Genomic DNA, 24640 nt, shown 5'->3' with positions numbered 1-24640 from the left:
CCCACCTCCCCTCCAGCAATCCTCCCTTGGTTTCCTGTAGTTAAGAAGATTCTTTTATTGTTTGCCTCCTTCTCTTTTTTTTTTTTAACTTCCTTCCCCTATATTCATCTCTTTCGTTTCTTAAATTCTACATGAGTGAAATCATATGATATTTGTATTTCTCTGACTTATTTCACTTAGCATAATACACTCTAGCTACATCCATTTTGTGGCAAATGGCAAAATTTCATTCTTTTTGATGGCTGAGTAATATTCCATTGTGTGTGTGTGTGTGTATATATATATATACACACACACACACACCATCTTCTTTTTCCATTCATCAGTCGATGGACATTTGGGCTCTCTCCATAGTTTGGTTATTGTTGATAATGCTGCTATAAACATTAGAAACATTGGGGTGCATGTGCCCCTTTGAATCTGTATTTTTTTATCCTTTGGGTAAATACCTAGTAACACAATTGCTGGATCACAGGGTAGTTCTATTTTCAACTTTTTGAGGAACTTCCATACTGTTTTTCAGAGTGGCTGCACCAGTTTGCATTCCCACCAACAGTGTAGGAGGGTTCTCCTTTCTCCACATCCTCACCAACATCTGTTGTTAATTTTGGCCATTCTGACAGGCATGAGGTGGTATCTTACTGTAGTTTTGACTTGTATTTCCCTGACGATGAGTGATGTTGAGCATCTCTTCATGTGTCTGTTAGCCATTTGTATGTCTTCTTTGGAAAAATGTGTATTCATGTCTGCTGCCCATTTCTTAACTGGATTATTTGTTTTTTGGTTGTTGAATTTAAGTTCTTCATAGACTGTGGATACTAATCCTCTATCACATATGCCATTTGCAAATATCTTCTCCCATTCTGTAGGTTGCCTTTTAGTTTTGTTGATTGCTTTCTTCACTGTGCAGAAGCTTTTTATCTTGATGAAGTCCCAATAGTTCATTTTTGCCTTTGTTTTCCTTGCCTCCCACCATGTGTCTAGTAAGAAGTTGGTATGGCTGAGGTCAAAGAGGTTACTGCCTGTGTTCTCCTCTAGGATTTTGATGACTTCCTGTCTCACATTTAGGTCTTTCATCCATTTTGAATTTATTTTTGTGTATGGTGTAAGAGAGTGGTCTTTCTATAAAATCAGAGTAATAATCTACTTACACCAGCAGGTTATGAGGCAAAGCACTTCATTGCCTTCCACATATAAAATCCTTAACAAAAATATAACAGCAGTAGTATTAATAGTCATATATTGTTGTATACTTTAGGTCTTGTGATCTGCAACATATTTTATATAATGTACTTATATACTTAATATATTTTGTTAATTATAGAAGATACATAATTTATGTAATTGTGTTAATTATATTTATTTTATAAAATACATTTTATGTATTTCACAAAATACATTACAATATAAATATATCGTGCTCTTTTGATTTTACAATAAATTTCATAGATTAGTATGGTTTTAGAATTAGTGTTTTTAGAAATCCCTTAAACTAGTTAGAGTTTATATCCCAGGTTCATGGACTCACCATAGCATTGTTTTGGACATATTGTGCTTTCACAAGAATTATCTTAATATTCAAAACTTGAAATAAATGGAGGACTTCTTACATATCGAGATATGTAAGAAGAAACCGAAATGTTTCCCAGGGGATGTCTTCAACTTTCCTCATTCCCAGGGAACTGGTGAGAATGGTATCTGTGTGTTTAGTAATTGAATCCAGGAGGGAGGTGAGTTGTACAACCCAGCTAACCTTGTTTGCACCTTGCCTTGGTGCCAGCAAGAAAATGGGACGTGTGCTCTGACTTCCCTAATCCTGCAGTAGCCTTTGTGTGCCTGACGTTCACTGAGGGATGTTTAGAGTTGCAACGGCAGACTTCCTCCCTTTAGACATACTGTCGAAGCTACTGAGGATCTTCTTCCAGTTGCTTTAACCAGCTTTTGCATAGTACCTGTCTCGGTCGTTAGGCTTGGTTAGGTGACTAAGCTCATGGCCCCGACGCTCCAGTTTAATAGAGGACACGGATGTACATGTAACCACAGAATAACTCAGACTACAATGAATGCTGTAAGGTGCCACTGCAGGAAAGATTCAACTTGTTTTTAGTAAATTGTTGATATAGAACCCTTCTCTGTTTTATCCTTTAACTTTTCATTGGGGAAAATGGAATAATATAATTGTTTTTCTAAGGAAATTGCAGCACATATCCATGAGGCCTTCCGTGACCTCACTTTTTAAATAACACCCCTCACCCCGCCTCCTCTCCCGTTCTTTGGCTCAGCAGTCCTCATCCCTTTGTCTGCTGGGTCTTCTCTATCACATCTGTCACCGTCTGACATACTATATATTTAGGAAGTTTGTTTCTGTTACATATCCACTCATGGAAATGTAAATATCATGTGGGCAGGTAATTGTACATGCTCATTCTCTGCCACATTCCCAGGACCTACGACAGCACCTGGCTCACGGTGGGCACTCCACAGATATTTACTGTATGAATGAATGTGCACAGATGGAAGAATCCTTTTTCAGCAAGCCCTATTTATCAAATGTTGGTAAATTTTATTAAGTAAATACTTTAATGAGGCTCATTCTACTGCTCCAGCTCTTGTCCCATTATAATTGAAAATTTTTTGGCTTTGTCAGTAAATGGAGCTATTATTCAATCTTTTATACTTTTGGTTTTTCTCTTCATATTATGGGTAGGGGAGGATATATGTGTTGTATGTAATTAAAAATGGTACATGTAATGCCTTCTTTACATGTTATTAATTGATATTTTACTTCTAGAACCTGCTGCTTTTTCTAAGTTCTAAGTTACTCGTAAAAGTTGAAAGCTAAAAAATGAAAATACGTAGCGATTGTCTCATGAGCCTTTACCATTGTGAGCTTGATAAGGATAAATCTTGCCGACTTCCTTGAAGTCATACTGAAAGCAGTACCATTCAATTCCAACATCTGCTGGATAGCTGAGTCCTTGTAAGACTTAGATGACAACTTTCTCTACCCATGCCCATCTACCTCAAAGCAATGTTGTAAACTTAATAATTTTTATGATTTCTAGAAAGTAACACATGTATACATACAGACAAATTCAGCTATACTTAAGTACGTCTCCACAAAACACCTCTTGTTTTTTTAGTGTATAACCAGCATTGTTTTCTTTGTCAAGTGCCAGAGTAACCACTTACATATCCAGGTTCTGGAACAGGTGCTGTGCAAGTTAAGTATCAGACAAGGAGGGAAGGGAAGGGAAGGAAGGTATTCTGGGCATTGAGCGAAGAAGCAGGCTGTTTCCTAGATCATTTTGGAGAAGCCTTCAAACGAGAAATGCACATCTCTGTTTTCCCTTCTTAGAGACCAGCAATCTTTTTTATAGTGCTGTGTAACAAGAGAAAATAGATAGACCCAGTGCTTTGTAGTGACTCGGGAGCTGTTGCTACGGATATAAAAAGCTTACTGCCTTGGCGGCTGTGGCAGCCTAATCCATCCCTGCCAGAGGAGAAGTGTGCTTTTTAGGCCCCGGGACAAGGGTTAAGTTTATTTGCTTACCAGGAATATCAGTTGGATGACTCACTTGCCAGATAAAATTTCTTATTAATGCAGAGAATTGCGGATATGGTTGGTATGATGCTCCTCTGCAGAAGACATGCTGACCTTACATGAAAAGGACTATTTTATTTTGAATTACTGCACTGCGAAGATGCAGAATCTGCAGATAGAGGAGGAGGAAACAATGTCTTGAGGACTTCTGTAAGAATAACGCACATATAATGGAATATCCTGAAATTGCATGGTAGATTCAAAAATTTCTCCTTATTCTGTAAATCCCTTAGTGAGACATTTGTGGTCATACCTACATCCATAATTGTGATTGTCCACAATAGTAAAAATAACTGTATTTGTAAGAAATGATTTGCATATAGTTTAAGTCATGACTGAAGAACAAAAAGGACGTTACTGCTTATCTCAGGGATGTACGTATGAGATCAGTGTATTTTCAGTGGTAGTTAATTAAGTGATCAGGAGAAGAGAAATGTATACATAGAAATACATTCTTCTTTGTGTTAGGTGATGAGCGTAAGTATCTCAGGAAGTCTCATTTGAATCAGCAGAGAAGTTGCAATTTGTATAGTATTCACTTTCCATTCTTCTCCTCTCTTGGTAGCCAGAAGTAGAAAATGTCATTCTGTTCCCATGACCGTCTGCTTTCCCAGAGCAGTTCTGCTTAGCATTCCACGGTCAGCGTGCTTGTCCATAATGGCAAGTGGCATACTAAAATCCAGATGCCTGAGTAGAAGGTGATTCCAGCACCTTTCCTGGATCCACAGTGTACCTTCCCCTTCAACATGTATATTAATTTATGTAATTTCCAATACAAACAACTGGATCGAGATATTTTGAAACACATTAGGAAATAGGAATATCTGAATGCAAAGTACACTGATTACATTTTAATTCTGTCTTCTCATCCATTTCTACTAGAGATTTTATTTTATTTTATTTTAAAGATTTTATTCATCTATTTGACAGAGAGAGACATAGCGAGAGAGGGAACACAAGCAGGGGGAGGGGAGAGGGAGAAGCAGGCCTCCCGCCGAGCAGGGAGCCCGATGCGGGGCTCGAACCCAAGACCCTGGGATCATGACCTGAGCCGAAGGCAAACGCTTAACGACTGAGCCACCCAGGCGCCCCTCTACTAGAGATTTTATTTTTATTTTATTTTATTTAAGATTTTATTTATTTATTTGATAGAGATAGAGAGAGGGAGAGCACAAGCAGGGGGAGCTGCAGGCAGAGGGAGAGGGAGAAGCAGGCTCCCCGCCGAGGAAGGAGCCCGATGTGGGGCTTGATCCCAGGACCCCGGGACCATGACCTGAGCCAAAGGCAGCCACTTAACCGACTGAGCCACCCAGGTGCCCCTCTACTAGAGATTTTAGATGCTTATAAAATAGACACTAAATATTCTGATTCTGTAAAGCATTCATATAAATAAATTATTTCAGAAAGAGAAAATTATTATTGAACAAATGTTTTATCACAAATTACACTCAGTTTACTATGATGCTCTCGGATATGGAATACATTTTGCAAAATGTAAATAATAGCATTGCTTATAACATTAAGGTGAACCAGAGGATGATGAGATGATCAGCTATTTTGTGTACATGTATTAGGTAAAGTACACTTACTCACTTTGCAAAAAATTAAGCTTTAAGTAATTTCACTGCAGTAACAATTTTAACATTCTCATTTGGCATTATAAAATGGTCAAATGCATATCTAGAAACCAGAGTGTTAATGACCAAGTGCAGAATTTGCAGTCAGAATGTTCTCTATTCTCCCAGAAGGTGGGAAGGGAATAACTAATATAAACTATTTATATTGCTCCAGATTGCAAAACCTAAGGATGGCATGACAGCAAGTCTGATAGCCACCTATTTTAAACTGGTCAATAAAAAATGAAGAGAGTTTTATACCACTAAACTTTGGGACAATAATGCACTCAAAGTACTGCAAATAGCTAAATCCAATCCATCTAGACATGGAAACCAAGAGTTTCATTTATCACTTTGGACAAGAATATGCAGCGAAGACTTCTTTTATGGTTGAAGCAAAGCAAGAAATATTGTTGTGTAAAAACGAATCCTGATGATGCAAGAGAGGATAATTGCTATTAAGAAATGATCTGCCAGTGCAGAAGTACTCATCATCCGGGAACAAAGCATTTTTTACCAAAGTCCGTCTGTTTGCAGAAAGGTTTGGACAATTACCTGTCTCTTCTCACCTCGCTCAGTAGGTGAAAACGACTAAAGAAAGTAGGTACAGGTTCATGTCCCAGTTTCCACAGAATGGGAAGAATGACTGCTTAGTGCTCTTTCAAATATTCAGCTTCTACAGGGAAACATGTATGTTAGAGAGTTTTTAGCCAGAGTGAAAAGTATCTGGTCTGTGTTAAACAGGAGGCTCAAGAACGCAGAATGGAATTTTTTCATTCTTCTACCGAGCAATCATTTAGCTTCTGTGGACAAAATCATATAATGCAAACTGTAATAGCCTTTCAAACTCTACTTCCAAATAGCTGATTCTTTCTGAATATGCTACAAATGATCTTTTGATTTTTTATTTTATACTAAATACCAACTGTGTTGAAGATGCTATGTGAGGTATTCTGGCTATTCTAAACCACAAGTAATACATTTTTCCATTTCTCAGGACCCCACAATTCAAAAGGAACACCTTTGTGAATACCTTTTCCCTAGAAATATCTTCATATCCTGATAATGTGAGAGGTTTGGAGACCATAATTACCTCCAGTAGACTTATAATATCCATGTACTTATTTATACAAACTGTGACTTTATGTAATTTTACTTACTCATAAATATATTCCTGACTCTTCAAAGAGTTTAATTTTCAGCAGAGATAATAGAATAAAATCATGTAAAAAAAAATCCATTAGTGTGTTTATTTATTCTATCCAACTCTCCTTGGCACTCAATTCCTGATACAGAAAAATGTGAACACATGCAAATTAGCTCTTGCCATCCCTTGGTGTATTTACTTGGGAAGGAAAAATAATGCATTTCCACATTTTTGTATATATCACCGTGTTGTTTTGTTTATATGGAAAAGATGTCTCATCCCCAGGGATCTCATTGATAATGGCTTGAACCTATAGTCCAGTTAATCAAGGATATATTAGTACTCAGGACAGATCTGTGAGGAAAGACAGAACTACTACTAAAATCAGACTGGAAATGTTTAACTAAAAAAATTCAAAGCTTTGTCTGGGGCCAACCAAAAGAGTATTGCATTATTATGGGAATGAACTCATTGTCCTTTACTCTCTCATGACCAGGGTACCTGACATTAAAGTGCTTCAGGCATTCTTCATGGCAAGTCTGAGAGTCAACAAAGAAAAATTCAAACACTGTGTGCAGAAAGAACTCTGAAGATGAGAACTGTTCGTGGCATTTGTCAGTTAGATTATTGTTTGTGGTTCATATATGGAGCATCTTTAATCTCTAGACGAGGAATTTGAATTTTTTTTTTTAAGATTTTATTTATTTGAGAGAGAGAGAATGAGAGAGAGCACATGAGAGGGGGGAGGGTCAGAGGGAGAAGCAGACTCCCTGCCGAGCAGGGAGCCCGATGCGGGACTGATCCAGAGACTCCAGGATCATGACCTGAGCCGAAGGCAGTCACTTAACCAACTGAGCCACCCAGGCGCCCGAGGAATTTGAATTTTGATCTACAGGTGATGGTAATCCACTAAAGAATTTTGAATGGAAAACCATAAGATAATTTTGAGAAACAGCATAATGGTTGTATGCAAGCTGAATTAAAGGACAGAAATTACAATGACACAAATGAAAGAACCGATTACAGGATGCTTTGAAGAATAACTCTTTAGGCATTTTCCCCATCAAGAATTTGAGAAAGGAATAGGGACTATAAAAATAGACCAAGTCTATACTTGATAATGATTTGGTCTTGTTTGCCAAAGAGTTACAGAGTGAAACTGTAACCGTTTAGCTAATCATTCAGCTGACAAAAGTCCTTTATGTGTATCCAGGTATTCTGCTAAGTATTGTAGGTTGAAAAGTGCATACTGAATGAGACAGTTTCTGACTCTTAAGAATGTGTGGCCTTTGGAGTAGATGCTTTTGTTAAGCAGATTATCCTGATATGTTGTCAGTGATGCTGTAGTTGAAGTCTGATGGACGCATGAGAAGCCCCTTGGGAGCGAACCTTCTCCACGGTCCACTCTCCTTGAGCAAGACAAATTAAAAGCTATCCGGAGTGAGGGGAGTGTTTCATTCTGAGTATTTAGGGTGAAAGGTAAAGCTCATAGGTTTGGGATGTCAAAGGGTAGGCAATACTGAAAGTACATGCAAGATAACAGAGAATGAACCAGTAGGGAGGGGACCACACACACACACACACACACACACACACACACACAACCTTACTGGGACAGGTCAGTCTCTCCTGGCCGCCCCCTCCGCTGACTTGGAGCCAGTGTGTCCAGGACCTCTACCAGCAAGAGTGCCTTCCAGTCTGCACAAGGAGGTTGGAGTCCCTTCTGCTGAGCTCTCTAGAGAGGCACAGGGCATAGTAAGTGCCCCATGGTCAGTGAGAGTGTGGGCTGCCTGGGCTTTTATGCTAAAACTTTTACCAGGGGATTATGGTTTATAGCAGTCAGGAGTCTTAGTATAGATCCTTATCAGTGCCTTTGTAGTTTTTCTCTCAAATGCAGACAAGCTTGGATACATCAGTCACTTTTCAGTGATATAAATAGGTCCCTTCCTCCTCTCTCTCTTTTTTTTTAACTTTAACAGGTTCAAAAACAAGTTTTGTATAAACACGCTTATGACATTTCTTAACAACATATTTACAATTTGACAAAGTTGGAAAAAATACTCTTTGTTCAAACAAAGTCATTTTTTTTTAGAAAGTGGAGGTAGGCATCCTTTGAAAATGCTTACACTAATCACACCCTTAACCCTGAATTTTCTTAGATTTCTCATCTGTGAATGGAAGACTCATTATCTTGCCATTGCAAGAGGCATTATTTCTTTCTCACCCAAACAGGCTTACATTAAACTGTGACTCAATGAGCTTGGTTGAAATTTAAATGGGATCCCTCTAGTCATATTTTCACAAGCTGCCATTCAGCTAGGTATATTCTGTGTTTGTAAGTAGAGTTATCTTCTGATACCGTGAAATCTGTGGTCTTTAATTTCCTTGGTGTCTCATTTTACTTTATATCAATCTCTGGAATTTCTTTATAGGCTTATTAAAACATTTTGACATTGCTGATTTTTGGGTCAGTTTATAGTTTTTGCTCTATCTTGATCCAACTTTTTCCTTCATGGCCTGTGTTGGGTTTTCTATCTTCAAATAAGAGCATCAAACAATTGGACCAAAGAATTTCATCATCCTATTCAAGCCTAACTATAATACAGTACAGATCTTTGAAAGTTAAGGGAAGCATAAGAATAACATCTAAATTTTTTGAGCCCCTAGTGTTTACTTTTGTTAAGTTGGCTAGGCTAATGTTAGTTATAATTCTCAAACAGTAGGGTAAACATATGTCTTGGTTTACATAGGCATCGTCTTGGTTTATGCTTGTATTCTTGGTGTAATTATATATAATGTCCCCCTTTTACTTTCAGAAGTGTCTCAGTTTGTATGGTAAATTGTATGGTCACCCTGTTTATCAGGGAGAGCCATAAAGAAATTGTCCATTTATGCAACTCTAGAATTCAATTTATGGAAAGTAAATGTAATTAAAATATGCTGACAGCCACTGTCTCTGCTGTAGACTTCATGCATGCTGTATCTAAGTCTTTCTGAGGACAAATGGAGAAAAACATATCATTTGTTTACTGAAAGGTTTTTACTGCTGTAGTAGAAAAAATGAAATTGCTTCTACTTTTAGTGTTCTATATCCCTTAACCAGTCTTGTCATGATTCTATTAAGGCAAATTATGCAAAGCTAAGGTTTTCATTTATTTTTCTGAACAAAATAGACACCGTATTTTATTTAACCTGTTACAGTGGAAACCAGAGAACCTTATGTGGACTGTTAGAAGTGAAAGGAATCTTGAGAAATACATTAATGAATCTGGTTGGTCCCTTACCTTTATAGATAAGCCACCTAAGTCACAAGGAGATTATGTAACTTGTACGTGGTTACCTGGCTTTTGAAAGAATATACCATACTATAGTCAGATCTCTAATATCTTCATCCAGGGTTTAGGCTTCCTTTTGCCACACACGATTGCCTATGAAAGGCAGAAGGCAACCCTATTCTCACAACACTCTCCCTTGCTAGCAAAAAAAGCCCATGAAAGTACCCTGACTTGACTGTAGGAAATAAATAGAAAACAGAAGTTGATTTTTTACATTTTACATTTTATATATACATTTTATATATTATAGAATATGGCCTGATAGGCATGTGTTGGTTACTTGTGTGTATATGTGCACAAATACAATATAATACAATATTTAAAATGTTTTCTTCATGGGGCTATTAAGATTGTAACACTTCTTTAGAATTACAAGTATTGGGCGCCTGGGTGGCTCAGTTGGTTAAGCAACTGCCTTCGGCTCAGGTCGTGATCCTGGAGTCCCTGGATCGAGTCCCGCATCGGGCTCCCTGCTCGGCGGGGAGCCTGCTTCTCCCTCTGACCCTCCCCCCTCTCATGTGCTCTCTCTCATTCTCTCTCTCTCTCAAATAAATAAATAAAATCTTTAAAAAAAAAAAGAATTACAAATATTGAGTCCTTGGTACATCACAATCAGTAGAAAACATGTTAGCCTCTGAGACTGGCTTCCATTCTTTAGAGAATAGTAGGCATATTAAAAAAAAAATGACTTGCCCTAGACCATGTATGCCCTCCCTGCTAGTGCCCTCTGAAATTCATGGTTCATTCTCACTAAAATCTCCTGTGCGTGCAGGGTCTTTATGTCTAACTCCAGCATAAATTGGGCTTTTCCCTAAGGACGGCAATTCTCTGTAGTCCTAGTGGTGGTGCTGTTTCGTTTTGTTTTGTTTCTCCCGCTTCTTTTTCTAGAATGGGCTCTGGAAGTTAGAGGTAGGTGTCTTCACTGCTGTTTGCCGTTTTTTGATTTGTCCTGTCCAAAACTCTAGCCATTCATCACTTCAGTACGTGAAATGTAGCTGATTCAAATTGAGACATGTTATTAGCGTAAAGTACATTGACAGTTTTGGAGACCAGGTTTGAAAAAATGTAAAATATCTCCTCATTGTTACCAGCTTTATTGAGATATAACTGACGTATAACTTTGTATAAATTTAAGGCATACAACATGATTTGATACACAAATGTATTAATAGAGTTAATGAACACCTCTATCACCTCACATAATTACCTTTTGTTTTATTTTGACTTTTTGGTATGGTAAGAACATTTAAGATTTACTGTCTTAACACCTTTCAAGTATATAATACAATATTGGTAACTTTGGTCACCATGCTGTACATTAGATCCCAGAACTTACTCATCTGATAACTGGGGGTTTGTACCCTGTGACCAACATCTTTCTTTTTCCCACCACCAGCGTCTGGCAACCATCATTCTACTCTCTGTTTCTGCGAGTTTGGCTTTTTTTAGATTCCATATAAGAGATCATACGATATTTGTCTTTCTTTGTCTGACTTACTTCCTTTAGCATAATGCTTTCATGGTCCATCCATGTAGTTCTTACTGGTAGGATTTCCTTTTTTCTCGTGGCTGAATAATAGAAATAATTTACATTTCTCTGATGATTAATGATGTTTGGCATCTTTTCATGTACCTGATGGCCATTTGTACATCTTTAGAAAGTGGCTAGTAAGCTCCTCTGCCCATTTTTTAATCAGGTTGATGGGTTTTTGCTATTGAATTATATGAGTTCCTTATACATTTTGGATATTAATTTCTCATCAGATAGATGATTTGCAAATATTTTCTTCTATAACAAAAACTACCCTTTCCTCTTGTTGATTGTTTATTTTGCTGTGTAGGAAGCTTTTTTGTTTGGTGCAGTCTCACTTTTTAATTTTTGCTTTTGTTGCTTGTGCTTTTAGTGTCATCTCTAAAAAATGGTTGACAAGACCAATGTCAAGGGTCTTTTTCCCTATGTTTTCTTCTAGAGGTTTTATAGTTTCAAGTCTTATGTTTAAGTCTTCAATTTATTTTGAGTTAATTTCTGTGAGTGGTATAAGATAAGGGTCCAATTTTATTCTTCTGCATGTGATTGTCCAGTTTTCCTAACATCTCAGTATTTTTAATACAGATTACATCTTAAAATATATATTTAGATGTAATGCATTAAAATATATTTTAAAATTAATTTTACCTCTTTTTAAAAACTTTTAAAATGTAGTTCTTGAGCATTTAAAATTGCCCATATGTATCCCCTTATATTTACATTAGACAGTGCTGTTTTATTCCTTTCTTCTTTTGCCCTAAAAACTTTAGTTCTCAACCTCATGGCAACTTAATCGCTCATTGCTGCAGTCCTCATCGTGACAGTCTTGGTCATTTCCCCTCCTGTCTTGATCAAGTAAACGTTTTTCAGCAGTACTGTCTTGACTCATGGTAAATTCTGTATACACTTGAATGAACCTTCCAATACACAGACCTCTTGTTTCCTTAAACTTATCCCCTCTGGTTATCTTATTTACTTTTTTAACTAAATTACTCAGTTCAGTGAACACACCTAGACCTTGTTGATAGCAAGTTTTATAAGCCCTCCATAACCTCTGTTTTATCTATTTGACTCACTTTTTTGTAGCCTGACTCCAGCAGTTCTTCAGCTCAACCAGTACTCTGATCCATTGACCGTGTTCTTTTACTCTCCTCCAATCCCTGTTTCATTTTTTCATTTATTCAAAAAAATACTTACTGGACACCTGTTATGTGCCACTTCTTGTGTGATGTAATGCTGGCTTACACCCTCTGGTGATTTTGGTGGCTTGAGCTGTAGTTGTGATGAGGTTGTGGGTATTGAGAAGTGGAGAAATTCTGGACACATACTAACTTTTGGAAATACATAGATCATGTCCTTCCTCAGCTCATAACGGCTCCCCATTTAATGCCTGTAAAAGTCGGGGACTGTGGCTTAATGAGTCTCTATGAATTTAATACTTACATTTTACTCTGATTTCTCCCACTAATTTCTCATTTAATTTTAGCAGCTAGCCTCCTGATACTCTTTGAAAATGCCTGGGGCCATGTCACTGCTTCAGGGCCTTAACATAGTCAGTCTGCTGTCTGAAGAACCTGCCCCAGGTATCCGCACACATGGCCACCTCCCTCATCTCTTCTGGGTCTTTGTGCTACTCTAGTATTTTTGCAATGTAGTCTGCCCTAGCGCCTATCTATCTATCTATCTATCTATCTATCTATCTATCTATCTATTTATTTTTAAAATTTTATTATGTTATGTTAATCACCATACAGTACATCATTAGTTTTTGATGTAGTGTTCCATGATTCATTGTTTGTGTATTATACCCAGTGCTCGATGAAGTACGTGCCCTCCTTAATACCCATCACCTAGCTCCTATTTAAAGTGGAAGCAGGTTCCCAACCTGTCATTTTTGGTCTCCCCTCCCCTGCTCTGTTATTCTCCCAATTTTAACACTTATCAGCATTTCACATCCTAACTAACAGACTTATTTGTATGTCTGTCAATTGTGTATTATCCTCCATTTGAATGTCAACACCATGAAGGCAGGGGTTTTTGTCTTCTTTACTGATATATCGTAAGTGTTTAGAATAGCACCTAACACATGGTAAATGATCCATAAATATTGCCAGAACTAACACATATGAAATAAGTTACTTTTTTCAAAAGCCACAGACTATTTGAACGCTTGTTAAGTAGGGAAGTACTCTTGTAGGAATGAGATGATGTTAACTCAGCCTAACAAATAGCTTCTTGCCTCTCTGGTTATTTATTCAGTTTTTCCTGAGTTTTTATATGCTTAGGGGAAGCTCAGTAAATACTTGTTGTCTGTTCTGTTGCGAACACTGCAGCTAGCATCTGGGATACATGGGCCTCTTCTAGAAGGAGAGATACTCAAGTATATCAACAGTTATAACAAAGTGCGACTGAGTATATTGTAAAGAATAATTATGTTACTTAAATTGGGAATTTTGTCTGATGCAGACACAGACATCTGAAATTAAAGGCTTTGTTATACATACAGGTCCTAGAAAGGAAGGCATGGTGTGCCATGCTGGGGGCTGCATGGGAGGAGTGCCCAGCAAGCAGGCTCAAACAGGTCGGGAGCTGGGAGATAGAGCGAGGCCCCATGGGAAGTGCTTTATTGGGAGTCAGGGTGGGTGGACAAGCAAAGGCTTGAGAGGATTTCATTGGTCTGTTTGAATGTCACTAGGTCACAGTCTGGAGGGCAAGAAGGGGAAACTTGTGGCAGGGACCAGCCTTATCACCCTGTGCACCTGTTCACCTGGACTGGGGGCTCACAGACTGTCTGAAGATGTTGAAGCCCCAGGAAATACAAAGTTTTAAAAACTTACCACACACTGGGTGAAATTAGAAATAAATGCAAAAGGCTTTGGATCCACACAGAAGAGTCACCCTGGGCAGTCTGCAAATGGTCTGTTTCAGATTGAACACTGTCCTATGGCATTGTAGTCCTAAAGACATAACTGTAGCCTTGCAAAACCCATGTAAATGTGCAGGGGTGGTATCACTCTCTCGTCTCTCTCTGTGAACACCTGACGCCCTACTTACAGCCAGAGCCAGAGAACTGCAGAAACCTCTCAGGCTGACCCTCCCCTGCCCTGCCTGCAGCCCCCATTGATCCTCTAATGTTTTTAATCAGTCTTGCTAAATACTTCCTGTAGGGAGAATGAGTAGTGATGAGAAGTAATCTTGCGGCTTCTTTATTCTGAATAATTCAGTCACTGGTCTACAGATACCGCTTATTCATCATGATGCCCCAGTGCAGAAGAGGGGGTTAAATTTCAGCCTTAAAGGTTATGGGATCCCTCAAGGCTTAGAGTATAGTAATGAAAAATTGAGAACCTAAAAAGGGATTCCGGAATCTGCGTAGTGAATAAACTCTCCCCAGCCTTGCTTCTGATGTGAATTTAGGATTATGTGCGTAAGAAGGTGCCATGTGCTTTTTACTGGAGCCTTAGCAGTTTTGCTAGATTTCATATATAACTTCTTTGAATGTCTTTTTTTTTCAGTTTAGAGCAGATTCTCTCTAGTCTTTCTGAGGTGGTATATAATTTCTGGGCCAATTCCCCACTGGTCTGGAGTGGCCTTACTAATAAATCCTCCTAGCCATTTCCCTGACCTGATACCCCAAACAGAAGCAGTCTCCTCGGCAGGTCTAAGCCTAACTGCTTACAAGTTACCCTCTTCCTCAGAGAGTTAACAGATGTCCCTGTCTTTGCCTATGTATTCAGAGTAATACATGCTTCCCAGGGTGTGTGCTCTTCCTGGACCCCAAATCTAATGCTTTGGGTCCTTGAAAGATCTCCAAAACTAGTATCCTAAGACCGGCACATCACACAGGTTTGGCATGAAGCATCTTATCCAAAGTAAAAATTCCTGTTCTCCCTACATTCTGATGAAGTCAGAAACAGAAAACTCATTTCAAATGTCTTGGTTCTTCTGTGTAATTTACCTTTTGTGTTTTTATGGGACCCCATTCTGATTTACATATTCCCACAATATAGCAATTAAGCTATTTCTTCCTTAGGCGGTGTGTCATTTCTTGCAGTGTCTTCACTTACTCTTTCATCAAACACTTGGCTGTCTTCGATGTGTTAGGGCACTGTTCAGAGACCAGGGCTCTAACAATGGGACCGGAGAAACACAGCCTTTGGCCTCATGGACTTCATACGCTTACTGTTCCTCTAAGAGTGGGGTGCTTGGTTAACATGGTATTCTTTTAAAATCATGGCATCTTTATGGACTGAATGTTACTTAAGGTTTTTTTCCATGAACTATTTTAAAAACCTAAACCACATACTCCCTGTTTTTAAACAATATCTATTTTATTCCAGATGGAGTGATTATTATTACAGTCCATTTTTATTGTTCGTAAGGTTTTCTTGTAATATTTTAATTAAGCTCTTCAAGCCTTCCTCTTCCACAATGACTATATCCGCTTTGACTGTGTTGATGCATTATGAGATTAGGATGAGTAGAAGAAGGTGCATAGGGTCAAGGGAGGAGGCAATGCGTCGTGTCCTGTTCTCAAGCCCATTGTCAGCTGCTTTTTGCAGGAGAAGGTTACTTTACTCCCTTTCACTTCCCCACAGCCCATCTTTACCCTTTGTCTTATATAGAAAGAAAGCAGCAAAGTAATTTTATATATTAATATCCTGGAAATATATTTTCAACAACAGGGGAACATTTAAATAAATTATACTTTAGTTATAGGAAATGCTGTCTTGAAAGTGTTAAGTAGGAAAATAACATATCAAAGTATAGGTAATAATAACAAAAAATGTTAAAAATATATAACTATAATAATACCAAAAATAATACGGCAATAGAATAAGAGCTAAAATTTTTTATTATTTGTTAAATTTTTATTTAAATTCCATTTTTGTTAACATATACTGTATTATTAGTTTCAGGGGTAGAATTTAGTGACTCCTCAGTTGTATATAACACCCAGTACTCACCACATCAACTGCCCTCCTTAATACCCATCACCCAGTTACCCCATCCCCCTACCCATCTCCCCGCCAGCAATCCTCATCTGTTTTAAAAAAGGGAAAATAATATAAAGCTGTATTGGCATAAAAATATCTGGAACCCTCAGTTTGTTTCCTAGAGTTAGGAGCCTCTTACGGTTTGCCGCCCTCTGTTTTCATCTTATTTTTCTTTCACTTTCCCTGTGTTCATCTGTTTTGTTTCTTAAGTTACACATATGAGTGAAATCATATGGTATCTTTCTCTGACTGACTTATTTCGCTTAGCATAATACCCTCTAGTTCCATCCACATCGTTGCAAATGGCAAGAGAATAATGGCTAATATTTTTTAAACAATCACTATGTCGTGAACATGTTCTAAATGCTTTACACTTAACTCCTCTAATTACCTCATTTAAACCCTGCAACAACCTTATCAATTGGCAAATACTATCCAATTTTTGCACGTGAACATAAAAATGAAGCCCTGAGAGTTTAGGCAACATTGCTAGGTTCAGTAAAAAGATACTTGAATTCTAGTGGGGCGACAACCTGTGTGTTATAAGAAGAGACCACGGGTATGCTATGGGGATGGACGGGAGAGGCACCAGCTGCAAAATCAGGGACGATTCCAAATGGAAGGAACACATAAACAGCTGTAAAGGAAGAGTTGACTAGTTTTCCAGGTCAACAGGCAGATGGGAAAAACATAAAATTTGTACTTGAAAGAGTTGGTCTCGAAATGTGACTGCTACTGACCAATTATGTGACTTTAAACAAGTAACTTCATTCCTTCATCTGAACAACAGAAGTGATATCTACCATTTCTCTATGGCTTATCACATAAAATAGAGTATTGAAAGCTCTTTTTCATTGTTAGATGCTATTTAATTATTGAAAATACTTTAAGTATGTGACTTTCAGTTTTGTTTTGCCTTGCTTAGGTGGATGTAATTGTGACCTTGGGAGGTCTTGGTGGGCGTTTTGACCAGATTATGGCATCTGTGAGCACCCTGTTCCAAGCTACGTGCATCACTCCTGTGCCAATTATAATAATCCAAGAGGAATCTCTCATCTACCTGCTTCAGCCAGTAAGTGAAGAATAAATATAATGTCAGCACTTTGCTTCCACAGAACTTTTAACATTTGAGTAGACTTGCAGAAAACATGAGCCTACTGTGTATCTTTGAAGTTGACACATGAGTGAAGTTGACCATGTTTACTTACTTGTGTTTACCCTGGTCTACTGCCTCAAAGCATGGAACAGCAAAAATGTACAGGAGACGCCTCAAAGTTTTCATTTTACTTGTAACTTTTAATTAAATTGATTAAGAATTAAATTTAACACTTTTGCATTTTGAACAGCTGAATGCGAATGCCACTTGAGAAAAATCTCAACAGAGGAAACACAAAGCTTGGCAAATATTTCAAATGGAATTCTCATATATTTTCAGTGTTGTCATTATAATTGGAAACTGGATTTGATTTTGTTAAGCACTGAAAAGAAAATCTTTAGCTTTTACTCTTCATAAGTTGCCTGCTTATTAATTTCACTGCCTCGGAATAAATTCTAATGATTATATCATTCACTTCCCATGATGAATATCGAGGAAATTTTCTATCAACATAGTGCTTAGAACAGAATTCTTATTAAATAAGTTTTATAAGGTTGATCAGTGAGTTCCTCTACAAAAATAATCATTTGGTAACATTTTTAAAAGATAGTGGACAATTGTTCTTTTTTGCCTCTCATTGTAATGTACTGCTTACAGCATTGCTTCTGCCCATCTGCTATCCACCATCTGTAGCATGTCATTACCTAAAAATTGTTGTTTGGTTAATATGGGTACAATGCATGCTCCCTGTTGTTCAGCCAGCTTTGCATTTTTTTTTTTCCTGGCTCTTTGCATTGCCTAGCTTTGTTGTTTTCTGGAACACTTCCTATGAGATGTGAAAAGGGAGCTGAAGAATTCCGTTTTCAAACTCAATAATGTCCATTTATTTAGTCAACAACCATTATGGAGTGCCTGCTCTTTATTCCACTGCTAGGCAGTTGAGGACTAAGAGAACTAGTTATGTGATCTTTGCTCTCTAGCGAAGAAGTCATTTATAAAAACATAAACATAAAGCACCATTAAAAGATTGGTACATAAATGAGATGAAAGATATGATTTGGTCATAAGTATAGTAAGAAAGTCCACTCAGAGGCACTCACATTTTATTCACTCAGTTAATTCAACAAATATTTATCGGTTACCTGCTATATACACCAGGCATTTACTTACCCAGGTATATGGCAGCCAACTAAAGAGACAAAATCCCTGGTTTTCATTCTCTTGAGGCTACATTGGAGCAGGACCTTCAAGGGTGAGTGGATGTTTGCTGTGGGAGATGGTGAGGAAGCCACACAAGGTGGAAGGAGCCACTAAAGAAAGGTACTGGCGCAGGGCATGTCTTCGGATCTGCAGTATGGAAAATGCCAGGAAGATAAGACTAGAAAACTACTTAGATCATGAAGAGCCTTGAATTCTGCACTGTGGAGTATGGATGTTTTTGCCGTAGGTAATGGGAAGTCATTAAAATATTTCACTTAGTGGTATGACATGAGCAGCTATGCTTCTTAGATTTCTAATTATGTGTTTGTTAAATACCTGTTAATCTCCTAACAATTTCTGAAGCGTGAAACTTTCTACTATTATAAATCATTGAGCTTTATTATATAATATTGAGCTGATAGTGTGATTGCTAAAGTAGTCACCTGTAACTTGATTGTAAGTAGATATTCTAGTTAATAGATTACTAGTTGAAGCTGCAGTACAATAATTTTTAAAAAGTAAAAAAGGGAAGGTTAACTGATAGAAAAAGCCGTATCTGAAAAAATGACTTTTGCCCTTAAGAATTGTTCAGTGTGTTCGGTGTTCTGTACTATCGTTGTAATGTGCATAATTGTGGACTTCCTAAGATGCCTTCAGCCAGGGATTCACTGGATTTCCTCCATCTACAGGTTGCTGTCTGTCGTCCGTTTGGAAAACTCAGCCATTAGTTTTTCAAATATTGTCTCAGTACTGTTCTTCTCTCTTCCTTGGCAACTCCAATTAACTGTAATTAAGATTCTCCAGTTGTATCATGTGTATCTCAAAACTTCTCTTTCACATTTTGTATGCTTTAACCTCCCCGGGCTGCATTCTGAAGCTCATCACCTGTATTCTGTACCACTCTTCTGCTTTAGCCATGTCTATTTTGCTGCTAAAACCATCCACAGAGTTTTAAATTCCTGCCATGATTCTTCTTTCTTATATGCTTGTCCTCTACTCACTTTTTCAAGACCCTTTCTTTAAAACATAATTGTCATACTTACTTTATTGTCGAGAGTAATTCTAATACCTGTGGTCTTTATAAGTCCACTGTCTTGTATTCACTTTCACTTTTATATTTTGTAACCTCAATTCCTTCTGTGTGTTATGATTTTTGGCCGTGACCTTATATTTCTGGGAACTTCACCTGTGAGAATTATTTGAAGTGTGAGTTAAAAGTGAGTCCATGGAGAATTTAGAGCAGACTCCTAGCCCGGTTATTTGTAGGCATTAACAACCTAGGACATCTATGGAGACTTTTTGACCATCTAGGTGTTGTGAATTCTAGCAGTTCTGCTAGGTTACAGGTGCTCAGGGGAGACTTGCCCCCTCTTCTCAGCTACAGAGTACCAGGGCTTGGTTGGGCAGTTTTCCTAGTGGTCCAGTGGGAGTGTTATTTATATTCATTTACACTGAAAGTCTCTGCTTTATATGGTGCAGTCTCCTTTTACACTCCCAGCATTGGCAGGCCTTGGGCCTTGTCTCCTGATGACCTTCCATACTTGGATGCCTTGGAAATCAAAGCTCAAGTTCATCTGCTTTGGTAAACACCAAATATTTCAAAGGTGAAAGTTAGATTTGGTTTTCTTTTTCAGTCAGACCTTAGTTTTTGGCTTCTGAGTATCCTTAAAAAAACAAAAACAGATGTTTGATGCCTTTAAAAAGATTTCTTTAACTTTTTTCTGGCACTTTTTATTAAGTTGGTCAGGGTACTAATTTGTCACACTGCCTCTGTAAGTCTGGTCTTACTCTGCCTATGTTACAGGAGTAATTAACCCCCAATCTCAGAGGCTTATCTGAGATTAGGTTTTTGAGGTTTTTTTCTCATCAGTGGAATATCTGGTCTGGTTTAGGCGGCATCCTCCATTTTATATCTAAGCCAACTGGAAGAAATTGTGGAATCTGGGGAAAAGATAGCCAGAAAGTGGCACTGCATGTTTTTAAAGGCCAGGCCTGGCTGTGTCCTCTGTCACCTTTGGTGGGAACACAGTGACATTCCCCAGCGCACTGCAAGGCAGTCTAGGAAAAGAAGGCTATGGCCTTGAAGCAGGGAGAGGAACCACTGTGTGAGCACAGAACACTGTCTCTCTCAAACTGCCAGAAACTGAAGTTTGGAAAGAAAGTCTGGAATCATGACCCTACATAATTTTTAGGAGCATACTTTTTTTCTCATTTATAAAATATGTTAAACTTAGTTGTTAAAACGGAATCCTCAGTTCTCCTAACATAGTTGTCTTATAGTATCATAGGCTACATGCTCCAAAACAATGCCTTCTGGATTCTTTGGTATTGTGATTTTGTCTCATTGAAATAACTAGGAAATTACCTATCCTAAGAAAGTAATGATTACATAGTGTGGGGCAGAAACCTGCACAATCACACCCTCTGTCATGTAGAGGGGTGACAGTATTTAGCATAGACTTCTACCTGCGGGGTTAACAGTGATGGCTTTGCTTCTCTTTGGCACTCGTTCTAGAGAAATCTTCCCAGATGTGCTCTTCCTCTCTCTCTCTCTCTCTGTCAAATAAATAAAATCTCCCCAGAAACACATACTAGGTCCCTGCTTTTCAGTTGCTTTTAGTAAGAGAACACTAAGACAATTATTGGTATAAATGCAAAAGTCAAAATGAGTATGTTTGAGGGTTTAGGATATGAACCAATCTTGTATAGTGTGCCATATTTTTAACAGTTTTAATTATGCACTTATGAAATGTGATTAACACCAAAACTTAATCAAAAGCTATACTAAAATTAGTTCATAGAACCATTCTGCATTCTAGAAATGAGACTCAGATCATTGAGCTGAACTGACTTTGTCATGTGTGTTTTGATGTTATCCATGTACGAGAGCATACATCTCTATTAGGCAGTGTGCATGTTTTGGGAGGATACTCAGGGTGTCTATAGTTGCTGTTCATTGTTTATAGGACTGATCATAATCACAATCAAAATGGACAGAAAAAACCTCATAACTTTAAATTGAAACCATTTTCACATATTGTGGAACTAGGGCCCAAGAAAATCAATCTGGTATGCTTCAGTGCCAAATAAAGAATGGTTTGAAACTTTTTAAATGTATTTTTAATTGAAAGTCAACAAATAGCTGTTCTCAGAAAGGAAGATAATTTTGGAACTTTTACAAGAAGGGTCTAATTTGAGCTTCATAACAGTACTGTGAGGAAAGCAGGACAGGTACGTCGGTCACACCGCGAAGTGTTTTGACCTAACACTTTCCACTACACTACATTTCCTCTTTCTTAGGGCTAGTGGATTAACGTGCAAATAGCGAACTCTTAGAACAAGTTACAGTTCATAGGCTGGTGATTATCCATAAACAATGTTTAACTGAGGGGCCAGTTGGTGTGTGTCTAGGGTTGTGTGTGTGTGTAATTATTCTTCACAACATTTTCAAATAAGATGAATTTGGGGTACACTTTAAAGGTATATCCCACCTCGTTGCTCCCCTAAACTAAACAAAAATGACTCGAATTTCCCTCAAGTATAACAAAATCTACATACATCAAGAATTTTTATCATTGAAGAAGATTGAGTGAGATTACCTTTGAGCTTTGCTAAAAATACTTCAAAAGTGGTGAAACTCAATGTAAATGCTAATTATTATGAGTATTATTTTTGAGAACAGTGTTTTCTAGAATTGGTTCTGTAATTATAGATTGTCTGAAATTGAAGATAATAGCAGGAGGATGAGACATGTTATGGGAACTGTTGGTATGACTGATAAAATGTTTTGGTGCTGTGCTTTGCTAAGAGAACTCATCTGTGTCTATTAAGTGGCAGTGATAGCCCCAGACCAGGGGACTAAAATGTGCTTTTTTTAAATCTTTATAAAAAAGCCACCCAAACCCCAAATTATCTTAGCATTTCTGCGATAGTCTACATGTGAGACTCTCTTGAGACTGTTAGATAAGTAAGTCAGCGTCCTTCATTCATGAGCGGAGAGTCCTTTCGGTCACTGCGGGCTGACCCACATGTCCAGAGACCGTTCCCTTAAGGTTATAGAGGTTGTTCCAGACCGAAATCTTTCATCTGCGTTCTCTCTTCATTCCCCTTTCTGTGACTTATTTTGGTTATTACAAATTGAATTTTTTTTTAATTTTTTATTGTTATGTTAATCCCCATACATTACATCACAATTGAATTTTAAGACAAGGAGACAATGGTATAGTTCCAGATCTATATAAATATGGACAAATGTTTGGAATTTTTTAGCTGGTTTATTTTTGAATATATAATATTTTATAGTGTTTTGGCATATTTCACTTGTTATGGGTCAAAATATCATTTTGACTGACAGCCTCAGTAGGTAGCATTTACTTTAAAAATGACAGATTGTACATTCCTTCAAATGGAAAATTAAAAATAGAATGCATAATAGCTCCTCCCTTAAAAGTAAGCATTTCTCTTTTACTTTCCAAAATGTCTTCTTAATAAGACTTTATGACCTTTTATGAACAGGAGATTTTATGAAACCAGTGAGAGACATTTTCGACATGAAACACTACTGATATCAATTATTAGTTAGGCTGTATTCCTTATGAAGACATTTAGATGCTCCCAGCCATGTTTATCATGCTAGCCATGCAGAGTGTGGATGGTTCCAGATTTCTCATACGTACTTTCTCATTTTCTGCTCCTGTGCTTCTCAGGAGTACAGAAACATTAGCTTCTGTACACTGAGCATAAATTATCTTTTATCTGCAAGTTTTATGGCAGTTGGTAATACAAGTTAATAGGATTTATGACCAAGAAATGAGATGTCCAAGAGTTAATAAGGCATGCCTTTTACATTATCCTAAACCTTGTTCAATGATTCCTAGTCAGGATTCCAGTATCTGATGCAGGGGAATGGTGTTACAGAGCAGACTTCCATCACTTTTTATCTCACCTGAGCAAACTTCTAAATATGTTGTAAATATTTCTTCCTCATGATCTTAGTCGTGTTCACTACTACTTGTTTTTTCACTCACTAGAACAATTATTTGCTGTTTAAATTTCTCACATTTTATAAATTAGACATTTGTAATGCTGGTAATGAATATGATAGGAAAATGTTAAGAGTCTGATAGAAGCTGGATATCCATGATGTAAATTTGGCATGCATGATGGTTTCTGCTGCGAACTGAGGGTATGGGTCTGTCTACCCACATGTCCAGGACCATCTCATCAGTGACAGCACCAGGGAAGTGATTCTCAGAATATCAACTATATAGTAGGGGCGCCTGGGTGACTCATTCTAGTGTCCAGCTCTTGATCTTAGCTCAGGTCTTGATCTCAGGGTCATGCGTTCAAGCCCCACCATGGGCTCCAGGCTGGGTATCGGGCCTACTTAAAAATAAAACTGTATAGCAGCATAGAACCGTTAAATATTAGTGTAAATGGTATAAAACCTTAAAGATCGTTTTGTGGATAAGCAATTGTAGGGACTTAAAGTGATTTGCCCAAGGTCATACAGAGTGTTTCTTTGAAAGAAAATGGATGCTAAACATGAGGTGGATCTCAGGCAGCAGTGGTCTGCAAAGGACCACCAGGCATCTCCTCTCTAAGGATGGGCTGTCACATTGAGCTCTCGCTTTCCTCTTCCATAACTCCAAGGGCTAACCCATTCCTTCCTCTGCCCTACTACCCATCTAAGCTTGCTTTTCTGGGAAAGTTCTGCCACTCAGTGTCTGACCTAAACATTCTACCTTCAAGTTGTGTCCTCTGCATTACTCACTCTCTTTGGCTTTATCTGCTCTGCTCTGCCAGGGCAGCAGCTTCTCCATGTGGAATACAGACACACATCTTCCCAAAGCATCCTCCTCTGTCCCCTCACTTCAAACCTTGCCCAGCTTTCTAGGGAAAATGTTTCTGTGCCCGTTCTCTCCTTCTCTTGTTTCCTCTTCTGTGTGCTTTTCCCCTTCCTCCTCTACAGGGAGTTTTAAAATTATAAACCAAAGCCTATCCTGTTTACAACATTGTGTTAGTCTTAGTATGTTATTATGAAAACATGACATTTTAATGAGCAATAAGACAACAAAATTCTAAAGCTATACAATTCTCATTTTTCTAAGTGCCCTC

At 37.9% G+C, this 24640-nt stretch overlaps 1 protein-coding gene across 2 annotated transcripts in view; it reads left to right on the top strand.

Moving 5' to 3' along the window:
• TPK1 (thiamin pyrophosphokinase 1) overlaps positions 1 to 24640 on the top strand; it is a 343195-nt gene that overhangs the window by 179556 nt on the left and 138999 nt on the right. For both annotated transcript variants that reach the window (XM_021692761.2, XM_021692762.2), the window contains one exon: positions 17153 to 17299. In XM_021692761.2, coding sequence (XP_021548436.1) covers positions 17153 to 17299 — 147 coding nt within the window. The remainder of the gene's footprint in view (positions 1 to 17152; positions 17300 to 24640) is intronic.

Source organism: Neomonachus schauinslandi, chromosome 12 (genome assembly GCF_002201575.2).
Source record: "Neomonachus schauinslandi chromosome 12, ASM220157v2, whole genome shotgun sequence".
Lineage (NCBI taxonomy): Eukaryota > Metazoa > Chordata > Mammalia > Carnivora > Phocidae > Neomonachus > Neomonachus schauinslandi.
This window is presented reverse-complemented; position numbering and strand designations above follow the sequence as displayed.